This window comes from Hippocampus comes, unplaced genomic scaffold (assembly GCF_001891065.2).
Source record: "Hippocampus comes isolate QL1 unplaced genomic scaffold, H_comes_QL1_v1.1 scaffold28, whole genome shotgun sequence".
In the NCBI taxonomy this organism is placed as follows: domain Eukaryota; kingdom Metazoa; phylum Chordata; class Actinopteri; order Syngnathiformes; family Syngnathidae; genus Hippocampus; species Hippocampus comes.
Genome location: NW_017805405.1, coordinates 48,012 through 65,941, shown reverse-complemented (window position 1 = coordinate 65,941; position 17,930 = coordinate 48,012). Strand labels below are relative to the sequence as shown.

Here is a 17,930-nt window from a genome sequence, read left to right as displayed (position 1 = left end):
TTACTCTTTAAAACATCACTCTGTTTAATGTAGTCGTAATTTAATTGGTCGTTGATCAGGGTAAAAGTTGATCGTTATTTAATAAACTCATGTATCGTTTCACTTCCGGTTTATCTAACACTGTACAACTTGATGTAGGTAACGCCCGCCCTCCTGACGTCACTCAGCATGATTTTGGCGCCCAGGCTTCTAAACAAGAGTTCAACGTGACACCGGCCCTGCAATTGCACAACACAAAACACACGTAGACAAGTGTCCTCAGTAATATAATTGTACATTCTATTGGTTGACACAAGAGAACAATTTGTCCACTGTAGCATTCAAAATGTAATTTAAGTGCAGAAATTCAACATTGTTATCAGGAATGTATGACCCGGGTACAATCGTCTGGCACTCAACAGTATGGAAATGTAAGGTCAATGAAATGAATAACAAATGTGAATCGATGTATTAATTAAACAGTAAACTATGATCTGAAACAATAATATGAAAGTAAGTTATTTGTTGTATGACCCGTGTATAGATGCCCTTACATGTATATCTCAATAAATATATTGTTTTAAATAGATTGACAATGTAATACATTATGTCACAATTTAATTAATGTGTTCCAATGTTATTATTTATTTACTTTGTATGCATTGATTTTTGGAACAAAAACATGCAGATGTTCATTTCAAATAAAAATGGCAACGTCTACTAGAGACACACATTCGGCTTAAAATTAAGTCATAAAGTGCAAACAGACAGCACAGAGAACAAAATCATAAATGACCAAAATTAAAATAATCATACCAAGATCCAAGGCCATAAAATGCGCAGACAATTAACATTTCATGTACTCACTACCAGTGTGATGGTGATGAATTTGGCCTTCCTAAATTCAAAATATATCAACTCAATAATGAAGTGGGTATGCACACAAATAGTTATTAATTGGGAAAGATTAAAAGTATTAGTAAGGCAATTCATTGACAGGAAACTGAATGAGTAACATGAAATGTCTCTTTCACAAACACCTACACTTGACGCAAAAATGATTTGAAATGTGTAGATGATAAGGGCAAAAGAAATAAAAGCAATCCCTAATTGTAATATACAGTACAGGAGCACAATTGGGTGTGCAGTAGTTGGGACATGAGCATATTTATATCTATATATTTACATGACATTTATCAAGTCAGGGAGTCATAGTCAGCGTGTTTTTTCTCTTGGAGTCTCGCCGAGGGAATGGCACGAAGCTCTTCACCTCTCGGAAACATAACCCTGTCGGTCAGAAGAGAACATTGTTCATTTTTCAGCCTGTCTACTGGTTTTACAGAGCCCCATCAAAGAGCATTTTTCACATCAATTATTCACTAGCAGTTCTGCTACAGCATGCTTGTGAACTCGTTGAACAACGTTAGCACTTAAAACACAGAGGGATTGGCCCTTTGGGCAGTGGTTTATTATTTATTACAGTTTATTATACCTTACCTACCTGTCTTGTATAAGATAGCAATCTCGCCTGCCTTCACTCATTTAAAAAAAATCTGGAAAAAAAACCCCTCGGTTTCAATTTGTTAAACTTTATAAACAAACTAGAGAGTTCAATTCCCTCACGAAATGAGGAGGGGTGAGGGGGGGTGTGAATTAAGGACTACAATGCTCAGCACAACGAATGAGTATTGTACTCCAATACAAGAGGAAACCAATGCAAAATCTTGGATTAAACAATTCTCATTTACAAGAATTCAACGCCAGCAAGTTTTAATTCTAACATTTCAGAAATTAACAATACCGTACTGTCCTTTGACAAGGGGCTGCTCATAATTCCCACATTCCGTGCAAACACGCCCCCTACTGACTGTGAATGGTAAAGGGATGACGTGGGCGCAACCTGACTGCAGATTAAGTTGTTTGACATCACAGCCACATCATATCCTCCAGCAACTATTAGATTAACGTTTGTTGGATGGCTTGTCTAATTGTTAGGTAGCTGGTAAAATTAGCAGAATTATGCAAAAACAAACAAACAAAAAGTATATTTGTAAAGTCTTACACCAATAGCAAATCAACATTTTCTCCCCTTCTCTATATAGCAGCATGGATTTGCAGGAGGTCTGTATTCTTCTTTTTTCCATTTTGCCGATTACACAAAATGTTCAATATTTTGAAAGCTATAAGAGGTGAAAACACTACTAGCTAACCCATTCATATTTTGCTTATTTACTCTCGGTTGATATACAAAAGTAAAAAGTATGATAGCACCAAATATGTCTTCTAAGGCCACCAATGTTTTCTTTGAATTCATTATTATTTTAATGTTCAATTTAATCATGTAGGGGTTATTGCATAAAAAAATGGTCATATTTATGTCTTTTCAGGCTCCACACATTCAACCCTATGAACTTATATTTTTTCAAGCCTTCGGGGAAAAAAAAGGGTCTAAAAATGGTTTGCGCTGAATGAGTTAAAGTTAACCCATCCTTACCTCTTTGCAGATCTTCTCTTTAAAATGATGTATGTGAACAGTTTCTACTTACGCTTCCACTCCTCGAGAGTTAACTGGGCATTGTCGTGGCTGTCATCGTATGGTGCCGGCTCAGGGAGGTCATCTGGGTCCCTGAGGTTGTCAAAGTACGGATGCTCCAGTGCCAGTTCAGCTGTGGGCCTCTCATCACTGTCTAGAACAAGCATCTTCTCCAGCAGGTCAATGCCTGGTAATTAAACAAATGATCAACAATGCGCACGTAAGGAAAAACTTTGTTTTAAATCGAACTCACCGTTGGCACTGGCTCGGGGAAACAATGTTGAGAAGTCTTTTCTGGGATAGTGAGGAAGGGCCTTCACATAATTTTTTGCCTGTTTTTGTATGAAACAAAACATTGCAGAAAAAAACATATACAAGTGATTATCATTCATTTCTCCGATGAATTGGTGGAGCAGAAAAATATGAAAGGTTTGCTTGGTAGGGAAATTATAACGCTCTCAGAATGCTGAGTCATTTCTATTGCCAGCCAACACATTGAAGAAATTAATAAGAGGGCATGTTTGGTTACGTCGTCATTGTGGTCCCAGACGCTATGCTAATATGCCTCTTTTTAGGACTGAAAAGTGTAGTGGCTGACATTAGAGTAGCATAGATACAGTAGAGCTGCATCCAGCTCACTAAAATTTGTAGATTCTATTTTATTAATTTTTTTAGATTTTGCAATCTTGATAAATATGCACTCAACTGTTGAACAGATCATAACCAAAATTAACCCGTCTTGGTTAAGTCCACTTGGTAAGCATGCACTTCAGCATGTACGCACACAACATGGAGTTCGTGTCACACGTTCGGAAAGTATTCATGAATTATCAATGCTTGTTTGTTAGTATTCACAATAATGTTGGTATTGAATAAGTAATGTGGTTGGTTGTGGATTTACATGGAGGGATCGGCTGTGATTTAAATGAGTCCAAATAGGAAGGCATTTCCATGCTGCATATCTACACAGTCTCAACTTTAAAAGGAGACAACATATGCATTTTTTAAACAGTTCACAGGGGTCTTAATGAAATGTTTGTGCCACATTTTTATCAAAATGATTTTATCAATGATTGTAGACTCTTAATTTTGTTTTACAGCATGTTTATTTGAGGGCCAGCCCTCATCCTGCCTCACGTTCTGATGGGCCAATGGGGAGCCTGGCCTTCATCAGCTTGACAGACCGTCCTTTCTCTTGGCATTGAATGTTTGCACCGGCCGTCTGCTTGCTTCTACAAACCTAAGCAGAGCCTTGAGTGTGGAATAAAAAGTGAGTATGTGGTGCATGGACATACTGTAATGCCAAACACAAATAAACTCTGCCTCCTGTGTTGCAAAAATCAAGCTAGCTAATGTTGTCAATTTATGCTAATCTATGCATTCAACAGAACACATTGAACAAAGATATCGGTGGGTAATTTAGCCACACACACTAAAAGCAAGCGTCCATCGATATTCCAATAAATTATCACACGCAGCATTTCATGACCACTCACCCAAAATCAGACGTCAATGAATTAAGCAGTGTGGCGCAAAACATTGGCAAACACAAATAATCCCCTCCCCCCCAATTATCACATCGACAATTTCGCTGAACGTTATAAAATCTTATGAAGTGAATCCGGCTCTTTTTAGTTTTGACATGATTGTGCTTTTGCTTTCACTCTGGAACTTCATCCGGCCTATCTGCCAAATCGGTGGCTGAGAAACTTGGTCTGCGGGTGGTTGCAATGTTAATCAAGCCCATTGTCTCAGAACAGTGGGGTGGAAGTGCTGAACAGCTTGCTAACAGACACATTTTCAGAAAGCCGCAGGTCACTAAAGATTTACTCGGTTGTTTAATTTCGCGCTTGTTGCTAGGCACTCCACATACAACACTATTTGTCTATAAGACTTTAAAATCAATAACTTTCGATAAAATGTCCCCTTTAAAATTCTATTCTTTTAACAGGTTGTACCTCAGGGCTGTCCAGTTTCTGTATAAACTCTGGTCCAGGCACTCCGGTAACTTTCATGATCTGTGTCAGCTGGTCCATATCTGTGTTTAGAGTTAGGTTTGGTCAAGCAAGGAAGGTGTTTAAGCACCAAACATATGAATCTGATAGGTATGTTTAATTAGTTGAGATTATGGCGCTATTTGTTAGCCAAGAATGACTAAAAAACAAAACACTGGACTATGCTGTGAAGTGGCTTTATATGAGCCCTGATCTACATTTTATTGAACAGTTGTGGAAAGAGCTGTAACATGAAATCAGGAGAAGGCACCCTTGAAACCTGAGAGAGTAGTTATAGGATTGCAGTGACCTGCCTCAAACCACCAGAAATGGTTATGCATGAGTTTCATTATCCATCTATCCATTTTTTGAAACGCTTATCCTCACAAGGGTCGCGGGGGGTGCTGGAGCCTATCTCAGCTGTCTTCGGGCAGTAGGCAGGGGACACCCTGAACCGGTTGCCAGCCAATCGCAGGGCACACAGAGACGAACAACCATCCGCACTCACACTCAAACCTTGGGACAATTTTGAGGGTTCAATCAGCCTGCCATTCATGTTTTTGGAATGTGGGAGGAAACCGGAGTACCCGGAGAAAACCCACGGAGGCACGGGGACAACATGCAAACTCCACACAGAAAGGCTGGAGCCGGGATCGAACCCACGGCCTCTGCACTGTGAGATCGACGCGCTAACCACTGGACCACCGAGCCACCCGTGAGTTTAATTTGAAAAAGATTTTTAGGATTTCATCTGTCAGATTATTTCAGAAACTATTGTGGTTTTTTTTTTCATTCTCTAATGGAAGGATACCAACATTTGTTGTTACCATATGTGTGTGTATGCATGTCGGCATTACGATTTAAGCGCCATTGTGAATAGAAGAAATATCTAAATCCCTTCCTCGCGATGTAAACAAAAGTGTAAATAAATCAGAGACTCAACTAAAAAATATAATGCATTCTGTCGTGGTTCAGCTTCACCTATCCAATTTTTTTTTCTTTTTTACATCAGCAAAGGCGGGCATAAAAAATAAATATATCATATAAAATTAGATCTTGTGACTTGAACTGCATATAAGGCAGCAGATCAAAACAATTTGTTGACAGAACGCCATGTTCTGAGACCCCTCAAATGTGGAAATTATTTTTATACTCTTGTGTTGTACTAAGACACACGCACATGAATAAAATGATCTATACCTCAATGGGGGATTGACCAATGCAGGTGAAAGGATACAATCTTTCCCTTTAAAAAGGGTTTTTCCGTTGATCATTTCAGCCATGATGCAGCCCACAGACCAGATGTCCACTAGAATAGACCACACACAAGTGTGAGTGAGGAGAGACACATCGGTGACAACATTTCATTATTGGCTCAGCGCTCCCAAAAAAATGTGGAAATGAAGCATATACATGCAAAACTCAATCTTGACAGGAAACGAATTTGCTGCTCCTCATATGGAGGCGGGATAACAATCCGATACAATTGAGGCTGAGTAGAAAAAGCTATAGCCTGAAAAAGCATACATCCTTCGGAAAGTCCTGTGAATTGCAATTGGCAGCAGCGGAGTGAAAGAGTCTCAGCATTCTCACTCGTCAACAGTCTGCTGTCAGGAACATCTGTCTACGCTGACAGATTCAAGTGCGACAGCTTCAGTGTCACAATGACACTGATGCCACCTCAAATGCATTTCCCTCACCAGTGTGACTAAATGACAAAAAAGACCAACGGCCAAAACACAACTCATTCCTTTAAGTGGCACCGCAATGTTTGCGTTTGCATGCATCATCAACTCAAAAGATCACAGACAAGCCAAACTGAGCTGAGCGCTGAGACAATAATGAGGATGGAGGTGAGAATGTTAACCCCTTTTGAGGACAGCGGTTACCACAAGTAGACAGCTTCTCATGTTATCAGGTTACAGGGGTGCAAGAAAGGGTTAATAGCTACGGTTCTCTTGCCAGTTTGCGTGTAGTGCATCCAGTTCAGAATGACCTCAGGTGCCCGGTACCAACGAGTCACCACATAGCCTGTCATCTCGGCGTCGGTGCTGCGAGCTAGCCCGAAGTCCAGGATCTGGAGAGACATACCTTTCTTACTACAAAGACTTCGAAGTAAATGATCACAAATGATTTCCTGTTTTGTTTACATGAGTCTACTCAAATGATATTGATTGGTAAGGTTGTCATCATTCCAAATACAAACCTTCAGCTCACAGTCTTGGTTTACAGCCAAGTTTCCAGGCTTAAGATCCTGCAATAGAGGATCAGATGAATGATGGTTAGTTAATACTGTACACATAAGAGATTATATTTACTGTGATCTTCAGGACTTTCTCACCCTGCCACTTTGTTTGAAGAGCCAAAGGAGACAAATACTGGTTGACTACCTGCATTTCCATGGTTACCCATAAAATTCTGTGATGTGTGTTGAGTTCCAGACCGTTTGCAATTCTTTGCAGCTTTACTGTGACGAGTGTACCAGGAGTGTAATCAGACAGTGTTGTGAGTGTGTTTCGGAGGTTTTAATCCAATTCCAGCAATAGGAAATGCAAACAAATAGCAAAAATGCTGGGTGGATGGAGACCATCAATTTGGTCATATCTGCTCAAATTTAGTCATAGTGTATAACTTTCCCATGCCCGCAGCGTGCCCTTGAAATAATCATCACTTAAAATTGGAATACTCCCTGCTGGAGACGCACAAACAGTGGAATGCGCTAAGCTGAGAATCGGTTTAGGAGAAACGAAAGTTATGATGTCACACCTTGTGTCTCGGTATCGCCCTTCTGATAATATAAAAATGATGTGAATCTCTTCCTGCTTCGCACTCGTGACACGCAGCCATTGTCTGTAATTCACTGATGCTCAGAATATTCTGTTATTAAAAGCTTTGAAGAAACTGTTCATCGATTCCAGCCTGTATTCGAAGAACCAACATTCTCCTCATCCGAAATGCAACGAACACGCGGGGGAAAGAAGGCCGCTAACCCCGGGAAAATAAAACCAAATAAACCAAAGACTTATTTTGTGAAATTCCTATTCTTGCATTCCAAAATATGAATCCATTTTCTAAGGTCCTGTCCTCTTAAGGTCATCTGAAGCCTATCCCAGATGAGAGGGCAAGAGATGTGGTGCACCGTGGACTGGTTGACGGTCCACATATAAGAGTCCTCACTGAACCTATCATGCATGTTTTTGGAATGTGGGAGGAAAGCAGAGTACCTGAAGAAAACCAATTCAAGGATTGGGAGAATGTGCAAAGTTCACATAGCCGTGACTCAAACCCCAAACCTCAGAACTGTGAGCCACCATTGTTCCTGCATTCCAAACTACTCAATGTAAAAAAAGAAATGCAAATATCTGCAGCAATCAACCATTCGTCTCCTTGGAAGTGGCGCTACACCGGATATTCAGGTTTACACTAAGAAGCGGAATCGCTTTGAGTCAATTGTACTTGGGTGGAGCTGAACTTGGAAAGGCGGAATTGTATTACGTTATGTCATGTAAAATAACCACAATATTTATTTTCATCTTAAAATCCAAAACCCAATTCCAATGAAGATGGGATGTTGTGTAAAATGTAAATAAAAAACTAAATCCAATGATTTACAAATCCTTTCCAACTTACATTCAATTGAATAGACTCCAAAGATAAGCTATTTCATTTTTTATGTTGGAGGGAAATATTGGCGAATTTTCAATTTTCTTTGATCCCATAGGCTGCACTGCATTTAAAACTGGCATCACTGATGAAGGGATATTGCTATGTAAACTCAGGAGCACGTCAGAAAACCATTGTCAGTTAACACAATTTGTCGCTACATCGACAAATGCAAGACTCCATCATGCAAAACGAAAGCCATAAATCAACAACACCCAGAAACGCCGCCGGCTTCTCTGGTAGCTAGCTTATCTGAGATAGACTGACGCAAAGTGGAAACGTGTGCTATGGTCTGACAAGTCCACGTTTCTAATTGTTTCTGGAAATCTCGGGCAAAAAGCGTTTTTTTTTTTTTTTAAAGACAGTCTGTGCTTCACACGTGCACCGAGAGGTATTGGAAATGGAGCTGAAGGGTGTGGCTTGACAACTCCAGACATGCTGTCAGAGTTACCTCATACTACCTGTCGGTGCAGGTGCAGTTGCAGTTTCATCTGACTTGATAGGAATGAATTGAATCAACTATCCCTTGTACTTTTGCAATTCAGTCCGGCACGTATGCGGTCTGAGTCAGAAAAACAAGGAACAAAAAGCACTGCCCTATGAAGCTACTGATTAGTTTCAACCAATATTCTAATCCAAGAAAACTATCGTTACAACTTTACTTGTACTTACCCTGTGAATGATTCCAGCCTTGTGGATGTACTGCAGAGAGGTAGACAGGGCAGATAGCACAATCACAGCCCACATTCATGAGAGGCACACACACACACACACACACACACACACACACACACACACACACACACACACACACACGTTTGTGTGTGTGAATAAAAGGGTCCGAAGCTTACCCTGAGCCCACAGAGCATTTGGTAGACAAGAAACTGCACTTTGTCTTCAGAGAGATGACCTCGCACCTTTGACAGGTCAGTAAACATGTAAGGCATCACAAGGTAGCTGAGAAAAGAATAAAAAAAAAAAGATCATTTCGATGTTCCCTCAGCAAATGGGAAGGCGGTAACCTAATCAGAACCTGACAATGAAGCTGTTTAACTGCACACAAATTTGCACCTTTCATTGAGGAGGTGAGTGGATGATTATGTAACATTGATGTAAATTTCCTGTTTCTAGCTGTACATAGTAAGGTAGGATGAGGCTGTTTTGTTTGAGGTCTGTTTAGTAGTTTGTTCCTTTGTTTGTGTGCAAAGTACTTGCAGCTCATCGGCAAAGATGTCATGTTTGTAAAAACAGTGCTTGTTCTCATTAGGTTCATGGATGAGGTGGAGTCTCAATACCATAGTGGGTGAGAGGTGGGGTACATCTGGAACTGGTCAACAACATTTACATTCCCACCTCAATTTAGTGCCTTCAGTTAATCAATACCCGCCCCCCCCCCCCAAAAAAAAAAAAAGATTAATTGTTTATTATGACCATCCCTCAGCAAGATCCTTGGTAGCAGCCACTTACTGTCACTTTGTTGAGAAAACACATTTGGAACACTGGTAGACATAATCGGAACCAAAACATTGGTTTAATGTTTGCGTGCCCACTTCTTCATCTCCACTGTGCACTCACAGATGGACTTGGAAATAAACAGATTGTGTCTGTGTCAGGATGGTTTATTCTTGTCCCATCTCTTCTCATGGCATCTTTACATGGTGCTTGTTTGAAGTATAAAAACCCAAATAGAAATCAAATATGTTGAACACCATCATCATCATCAACCCAAGATTAAAATGTTTTTTTCAAACCATTTTGTACTAAAGCTACTGAAACTGCACTTTCACCTTCTGTTAAGACGAGGAGAACAAATAAGCCTCTCACCCCACATGTGAGTTAATGCCAGCATTTGGCCAACAATCCTACTTTGTAGGAAAGTGTGTGTGCGCGCGCGTGTGTGTGTGTGTGTGTGTGTGTGTGTGTGTTTGGGGCGGGGGCTTGGAATACATGTACCCAGCAAATAGAGCAAGTGTACTAAACATTAATTCAAATGTCTGTAGTTTTTGTCTATTAATTATTTCCCGTGTGTGTGTGTGTGTGTGTGTGTGTGTGTGTGTGTGTGTGTGTGTGTGTGTGTATAAATCAAATATTTATTCAGACTGCAAGAGAAACATGCAAACCACTATTGCACCTCTCCACAGTATTCAATTAATGTCGTCCTAGAAATGCTTATGTCCAACAATTTTCTTAATGTGAACTGATCCTAAGTTGAACATTGTGTAAAAATGTCGGGCTTCCATTGGATCCCCCATGATTCAAACAAACATCAAATACAAACACAAGGATAAATGTGAGCCTGTGTCCCCGTGAGTGTGTAGTAGCTGAATACTTAACACTGCCCGGGGTGTTGACTGATGAGCCAGAAAATACTCACAAGTCCTGGAAGTCGTCGAGGCTTGAAACAGATGTAAACACATCAAGAAGTCCTATCACCTGATTGGAATGAGAAAATGATGAGTAAGAGGAGATCGTGGAACACAGGTGTCTGATTCATTCGTTGTTCATGGTGATTTACAAGTTTACACAACATGGTCCATAATATTGTAGATCTAAAATGAAATGTCATGCAACTTAATTAACTACCATATTTTCCACACTAAATGGCGCACTGGATTATGTGGCGCAACTTCAATGAATGGCCTATTTTGTAATTTTTTTCATACATTGGGCGCACCACATTATAATACGCATTATAATACAATGCATCCACTAGATGGAGCTACGCTCAAGGAAACACCAACAGAACGATCAGATGTCAGTCAAACTTATTTAATAAAGCAGCGACACAGTTCACTTAACCAACAACAAGTTATAACATTGACTCGTTCACGTTGAACTCTCTTGCCGCTGCTCTATTTCCATGTTCAACTGCGTAACCGATCGCCTTAAGTTTGAACTCTGCATTGTCATCGTGTCTCGAGCAAAGAGCCATTTTGGGGTTGAAATATTACCGTAATGACCAAACACAAGGCACATCGGATTTTAAGGCACACTGTGAGCTTTTAAGAAAATGGAAGGCTTTTAGGTGCGCCAGACACAATGCTGTTTGTAGTTGTTGTACATCATGTGCGTCAACTTCATATGCCTTGCTAAATTACCAAAATTGATTATTTTTTAAATTAATTTTTACTGGCTTCTGATTTCAAAATGAGTCATCCGTCAATTTGTTGCATATATTTGATAATACAAGGCGATCGTATATTGATATGGGCTCATAATTCATAATGGGCCTCTGAGAGAAACCGTAACTATGTTGTGGCCTGTGACACCCAAAAAATAAAAAAATAAAATAAAATAAAAATAGTTTGACACCCCTGGACATGAGGTACTGAATGTCAATATTTTAATATGTTGGCTGTCATAGTTGAAACACACAATGGGTGTACCATTTGGAGATGAAAGAGACATACAGTATTGTTATTCAAGGAAGTGTGAAGGCTTTATACTTCTCACATTTTCATGCTTCATGTGTTTGAGCAACCGCAGTTCCCGGTAGGCCCTTTTAGCGAAGATCTCTGACTGGAAGGGCCGGTGGAGCTTCTTGATGGCCACTCTCTCCTTCGTCTTCTCATTTGTTGCTGAGCTGTGGTGAAAAATGGAACAAGACATAATTACACTGCATTTTTAGGCTGCATTTGTTTGTGTCCAGTGGTCAGCACTTTGGCCACAAATGCAGCAGGTCTTCAGTTTAGTCCTTGCATTGATCCTTTCCAGTATACAGTATAATTTGTACGTTCACCCGGTGATTGAATGTGGTTACAGAGTATATGAGTGTTAAAGGTTAATTGACGGTTGGCAGGAATGTTCCTTTGGCTTTGGGAGGTGGCTTTGGCTTAACGTCTACAGCACAGGTGTCAAAGTCAAGGCCCGGGGGCCAAATCTGGCCCGCCACATCATTTTCTGTGGCCCGTGAAAGCAAATCAAGCACGTCAAGTTCCATGATGCTTGCTAAAGTCTGAACCAAAATTTCAAATGGTCATATGTAATCCACAATAACAGTCATTATTCTTGACGTCTGATTTTAAAACTAGTTATTCATCAATTTGTTGTGCGCTGTGTATGTAATATGTGGAGATGATTCAACATTTATATGGTTTCCTAAAATTCCCAACGGCCCTCAAAGGCAAACCGTAACTCCAATGTGGACTGTGACAAAAACGTGTTTGATATGTTAGGTTAATTGAAAACTCAAAATGGTCCGCTGGCGTGAATTTGAGTGTGAGTCGTTGTTTGTCTATTAAGTATGTGCTCTGTGATTGTTTGGCGACCAGTTCAGGGTATACCCTGCCTCTCTCTTAAAGTCAGCCGGGTTAGGCTCCAGCTAACCTTCGACGACGCCATTTTAACACAAGCTTTCGAAAATTGATGCATGTCAGGTTCATTGAGGTCATTTTTTTTTCTTCAATGATTAGAAAAACGTGTGAATCGGGTTCATCAAAAATGATGAGTAGTCTGAAATAAAAACATTTATGTTCAACTGTAAATTGCACCAAGGTGCAAATGCGAGCATGGGAGGTTGCATGTCTTTTTGTATTCAGTAAAGCCAAGTAGCAGGTTGTTAATGTTTGCAGTGATCCGGAGGGCACCAGTTTGTGGGAGGGAGAGCTTGTTGGGCTATTTGCAGGGCCATCCACCAACACATTGGCGAGAGAGAGACACACTCATCGAGAAATTGCAGTCAGGTACAACCAGCACTCATTATAAAAGAACAAATATCTATTATACTTACTTTACTCCCCAAAGAAAAATTCAGAAAAGTATGTACATTAAATAAACGGCCCATCTGAAATGTTCTCTCGTCGTGAAACAAAGATTTATGCTTCTTTTGGGTTTTATTTTCTCAGTCACTGGAGTGTATAGATGGTGACTTATTTGTCTCATCAGACCTTGAAATTACATTGTATTATTTAATTCATGCACTACAGTAATTAGTCAGTATTTTCTAGGCTACTACGGCTCAGTATAAACTTACACACAGGATTTGCTGAAGTTTTGGAGCTGCAACTCTTTATTGTCATACAGTATATTGTACAGTAGAAAGTGCACCATTTCTTTTCTTGTCAGCAAGTTTCTGAGAAAGTGTACCATAATGTAATGTTTTATTTATACATCAGTTAGAAAGGGATAATTAGTTAATGCAGTATGTACATGTTGAGGCAAATTAGAATTGCACTAAGGATTATATACTGTATTTCTCCATTTGATTAAACATGGAAAAATGCAAATTATAGGTGCTTATCCTCACGAGAACAGGCGTAACGATAACGCCAATGTCGCAATATTAAAATTGCAACGATATCATCGCGTCATATAAAAAGCAGGATATCTATGTCCAAAAACAATTTTTGCCTGCTTCAGCTGAACAAGGCATTGTGAACTACAAAGACCATGATACTTTGCCCCACTGGACCATTGGAATACATGACAATATGATTGGCCAAGTCTTTTATTATTATTATTTTTTTTTTTTTGGGTCACTGCTTTTATTATGTTCCAAAACAATATTGTGTGTGCGTTTTTTGTTGTTGTTGCTGTTGTAATATCACACGCTTTTTTTCTTAATTATTTTTCACAGTATGGTGAGCTTTTTTTAAATCCCAACCTCCCCACAACATTGTGATAATAGTGTAAAGTGACGTTTGGATATTGTTACAATCCCTACTCACGAGGGACATGGGCAAACTGGAGCCCTCAATGTTGGCCACACAAGAGTAGGAAGGTGAGAAACATATATTAATTATTAACATTGAATATCAATAAATTGCATTTATTTCAGAGACAGAACCCGTGAAAAAAATGTCACCGAGCTGAAATCCTAGTGAAAAAATTAATTGAAAGCCATAAGTAGTGGCAATCATATGCAAATATGACTGCAAGAGGTGTGGAAACTAATTATAATATTCTGAGTTGTCTATATTCTATACAGCAAGTACTATGATGTTCTGGAGAAGGGATGGCAGCATCATTGCCATTAAATAATATCCATGCTATTAACGTGTGATTGGCCAGTTCAACCAGTTCAGGGTGTACCCCGCTGATTGCCTGAAGATAGATAGATAGATAGATAGATAGATAGATAGATAGATAGATAGATAGATAAGGCAGGCAGGCAGGCACAAATATATACAGTACTACATAGATACACATACAGGGTAACTGTAAATAGTGGAGCTGCGGCCCTTGCCTCAATTAGATTCTCCTGTAATTGGATATCTTGTGGGGTGGGGTGTCCAAGTGTTGTCATAGTGTTTATGTGCGTTATGAATACACTCCAGCCAGGCCAGTAGCTTCCTGCATGTGTGTGTGCACGCGAGTATTGTGGCTAACACTTTCCCATTGAGACAACACAATAGTCTTCATACGACCCCAACAATGAGTGTGACAAACGACTCACCAAACAGAGCCGTACGCCCCGGTTCCGATCTGCTTGAGATGGGTGTACTTCTCCGGAACCTCCCACACGGTGCTGTTGATTTCCTCACGGCAGAAGCTCGCCCGAGCCTCCATGACGACGAGGAGAAGCCGAAGATTGGAGCGACAACTTCTCCCTTCACATGAACGCCTGACACTTGCCAAGAAGAAAGGCAAAGCCAAAACATTGGTCAAGTGAGAGGTAGTGCGCAATAACGTCATATCCGGTGGTGCCGTTCATGGAATAAAACCGGAAATGGGGTGTTCAATCGTGGTTTGCAATATTGCAAATTTTGGTATCGATTAGACACCAAGTAAATACGGGGTTTGTACACGGACTATTAAATCCGTGCAACAGTAACCCTAAGATCGTTTTCTATCATTAAATAACATTTCCAAATCTCAATATATGTTTCATGACCAAGTATTTTATGAGGTTCGTTTTATTTAATGACTGTTTATTGATAAACAGTCTGGATTTTGTTTCCTTAAAAAGAAAATCTAAAAGTGATCACCGGAAAAAAAAATGTTTTCCCAGGTCAGCTGCTGTGCAGAAACTGCTATACAAAAATTTAATCAAGGCGAGGTACACCCTGAACTGGTTGCCAGACAATCGCACATAGACAAACAATCCACGCAGGCACGGGGAGAACGTGCAAACTCCAAACAGGAAGGCTGGAGCCCGGATTTGAACCCTTGACTTCTGCATTGTGAGGCCGGTGTGCTAACCATATTAATTTATTTGTTAGAGTGCAGTGTCAAAGAGTGAAAAATGATGGGGGATAGATTGTTGTTGATTTGTGGGGTGCGGGTGTGGTTGGGATAAGAATGCTCCTACTTCGTCACGCCTTCCAGTTTTAGAACAGCACTTCAGTGTTCACATTTGAAGTTCACATCATAGATTTTCCTCTTTTGTGTCAAATTTAAATTGAAGTTAAGAAATATATTAGGTAAGAAAACCCCCAGATTGATCTCACCAGATCCAGTTTTCACCAGTAGATGGCGGTGGCGTTTTGCTGAGTTATATTTTCATGTGGGGGCAATTCATGAAATGTTGAGTGCTTGTTTGTACTGTCCACTGATTGTCTTCACTTGGTGTCTGAAAACAATAAATGATATCTACAAATAACTCCCAAAATTGTCACCACCTTGAATTACAGCTAGTGACGTTGTGAAAGGAAAAAAACAACAACAATAAAATAGGGAATAAAAGATAAAATCATATCCTTTGTCCAGTTTCCCCCAAGCTTATGGTTTGAATCCTCTCTTCATTCTCTATAACGAATGCAAACAAAAGCCAAAGTGATAGTTGCATGTTGTGACATTTATTTTGGTGACCATGTCACAGAATAACATGAGTTAAGCAAAAACTCTGGGGGGTAAAATGCACCCACATCCTCACTCCATTTCGATCATACAGCACAGATTGTCAGATAGTAAAACATTATGACATGTCCTTTGAATTTGCCTGTAGTGCAAAGTCCATAGCGTGACTGGTGGTATGCGTGTGACCCAAGAGAAACACACGACAAATGTGTGCGTACATCACAACTCCAGTTGTGTGTCTTTTCTTGTGTCATTCCCTGCACTTCAACCCATCTGCCAAAATCCTCTCAAGCGAAATTTGACTTGACATTTTCCAACACTGAATCAGCACAGAAAGTGGGCTGGCACCATCATGAGCCCTGCTGAAGATTTGCAACAGGAAAACACAGACTCCCAAAAGGCCAACGCCAGCCCATGGCCCTGGAGCAGGAACAGAGCTATGTGATGGCCATTTCTCACTCGATGGCGATTTCAATGGCTACCCTCACATCTGGGGGAAAATGTCGATATCTAATGTTTCTGCCATTTTTCATGGATGCAGTAGGCTGAGACTATTTGATAATTACAATTAAAAAAAAAATCTGAGCTGCATAAGTCAAGAAAATGTATATTATTGATAAGAAGACACAGACAATAACAATCTGTTTGAAAAACATAACGTTTGAATTTTGTGAGTACTTTTAATCAAAGTCATTACTTTCCAACCACGATATCCAAACAACATGGCCGAGATGTCATTGTTTATCATACCATCCACAATCATGGTTTCAGGAAATAAAATGGTCACATAAACCAATCTTATATACACACTCATAATACAAGCAGGAACAAACCTAATACAAAGGCAAGATCTAGAATTGTGAAGAAGAGATTTTTGTGTCATTGTGCTTTTTAGATATGATTTGAATCAATGAGCCAGAATGCCAAAATCACGTCCATCGGTGACAATTGGTCTCTCTGATTGGCTGTGAGCAAGCAAATCAAGTGTATGAGGTAGAAGTAGACTCTGAGAATTTCAAATAAATGCATCTTGACTTGAATTTCAAAGAAGTGGCGTTATCTACTAAGTTGAGCTCAGCAAAATGTTTCTTCTTACTTCGACTTGTTCCTGCTTGGTTACGAGTGTGATGGTATTGTTCAGGATATGTGTGAATGTTATTTCATGAAACCCTGAGTGTGGATGTTATGAAAAAAATGAAACACACTGGCACATCATACAGTAGTGATGTCTGATCCGTCTACCCCATTGAAAAATTTCTAGTTACAGGTACACTTCTGGAGCACACAATGGCATTAACCTAATGGGTAATTACGTGGTAATTACAGTTTCCCAACATATTGGTACTCTCTGTCCTGGTGGACATTTAATTATTAGTACCAATGAATTGCGTTATCTGTTGCTGGGTTAAGGACAGAGATGGGCAGGCATTGGCATTTGGCTTTGATTAATGAAGCGACCTTCCCTAAAGCCTTGGCTAGGGATGTAGGAAAAAAAAATCTATTCCATTTAAAAGCTGCCTTCGGGGACAATGGCTGCTTTCGAACACCCATACGCTCAGCTTCCAAGAGACGATCCTTGTACTCAAGCACTGTATCACCTTCACCAGCTGGAGAGGACAACGATTGCTGTTACTGTTCAGAGAATCAATTTTTTTGGGTTCTATTTTATTTGCATTTTATATTTGATGCAAACTTGTTTACAAACGAGCTTGTATGTCTTGTATTATGTCATGTCTTGTAGAGCTGGAGCCGATCTCAGCTGCTACCCTGGACTGGTCTCGAGTCACTCGTGGGTTCAAATAGATTTCTGACAGTGGGTATTTTTCCATCAATTGCAGTGGAGGTCTATTAGATGTAAGGTATTCTTTCTTTCTTAATCTCTGGTCAGTGTTAAAAAGTTTGCAAGTTGTTTCAGAGTGCTCTCCTGTCTAGACGGCATTGTACAATTAACTTTGGCTCAACAGATGGCACACTGCAATGCAGGCAGTGTGCGGTAATGATGTTTGCCACATAACGTGGTGGTC

General features: G+C 40.0%; 1 protein-coding gene across 1 annotated transcript; it reads right to left on the bottom strand.

Moving 5' to 3' along the window:
• Positions 1-249: 249 nt before the first annotated feature.
• mapk13 (mitogen-activated protein kinase 13) lies at positions 250-14,798 on the bottom strand. The gene is made up of 12 exons (XM_019873137.1): positions 14,564-14,798; positions 11,623-11,752; positions 10,544-10,602; positions 9,021-9,126; positions 8,842-8,871; positions 6,713-6,760; positions 6,469-6,583; positions 5,744-5,815; positions 4,471-4,550; positions 2,766-2,844; positions 2,526-2,699; positions 250-1,266 (listed from the first exon to the last, which is right to left on the bottom strand). The coding sequence occupies exons 1-12, from the start codon at positions 14,674-14,676 to the stop codon at positions 1,181-1,183; spliced, it is 1,092 nt and encodes a 363-aa protein (XP_019728696.1). The 5' UTR covers positions 14,677-14,798; the 3' UTR covers positions 250-1,180.
• Positions 14,799-17,930: the final 3,132 nt, after the last annotated feature.

What these genes read in the sequence shown, in the direction of transcription:
- mapk13 (XM_019873137.1), bottom strand. Translation starts at nt 14,676, where the DNA reads ATGGAGGCTCGGGCGAGCTTCTGCCGTGAGGAAATCAACAGCACCGTG. An exon ending in GGGGCGTACGGCTCTGTTTG is followed by an intron (nt 11,753 to 14,563) that starts GTGAGTCGTTTG and finishes TTTTCACCACAG; the next exon opens with CTCAGCAACAAATGAGAAGA. An exon ending in AACACATGAAGCATGAAAAT is followed by an intron (nt 10,603 to 11,622) that starts GTGAGAAGTATA and finishes CATTCCAATCAG; the next exon opens with GTGATAGGACTTCTTGATGT.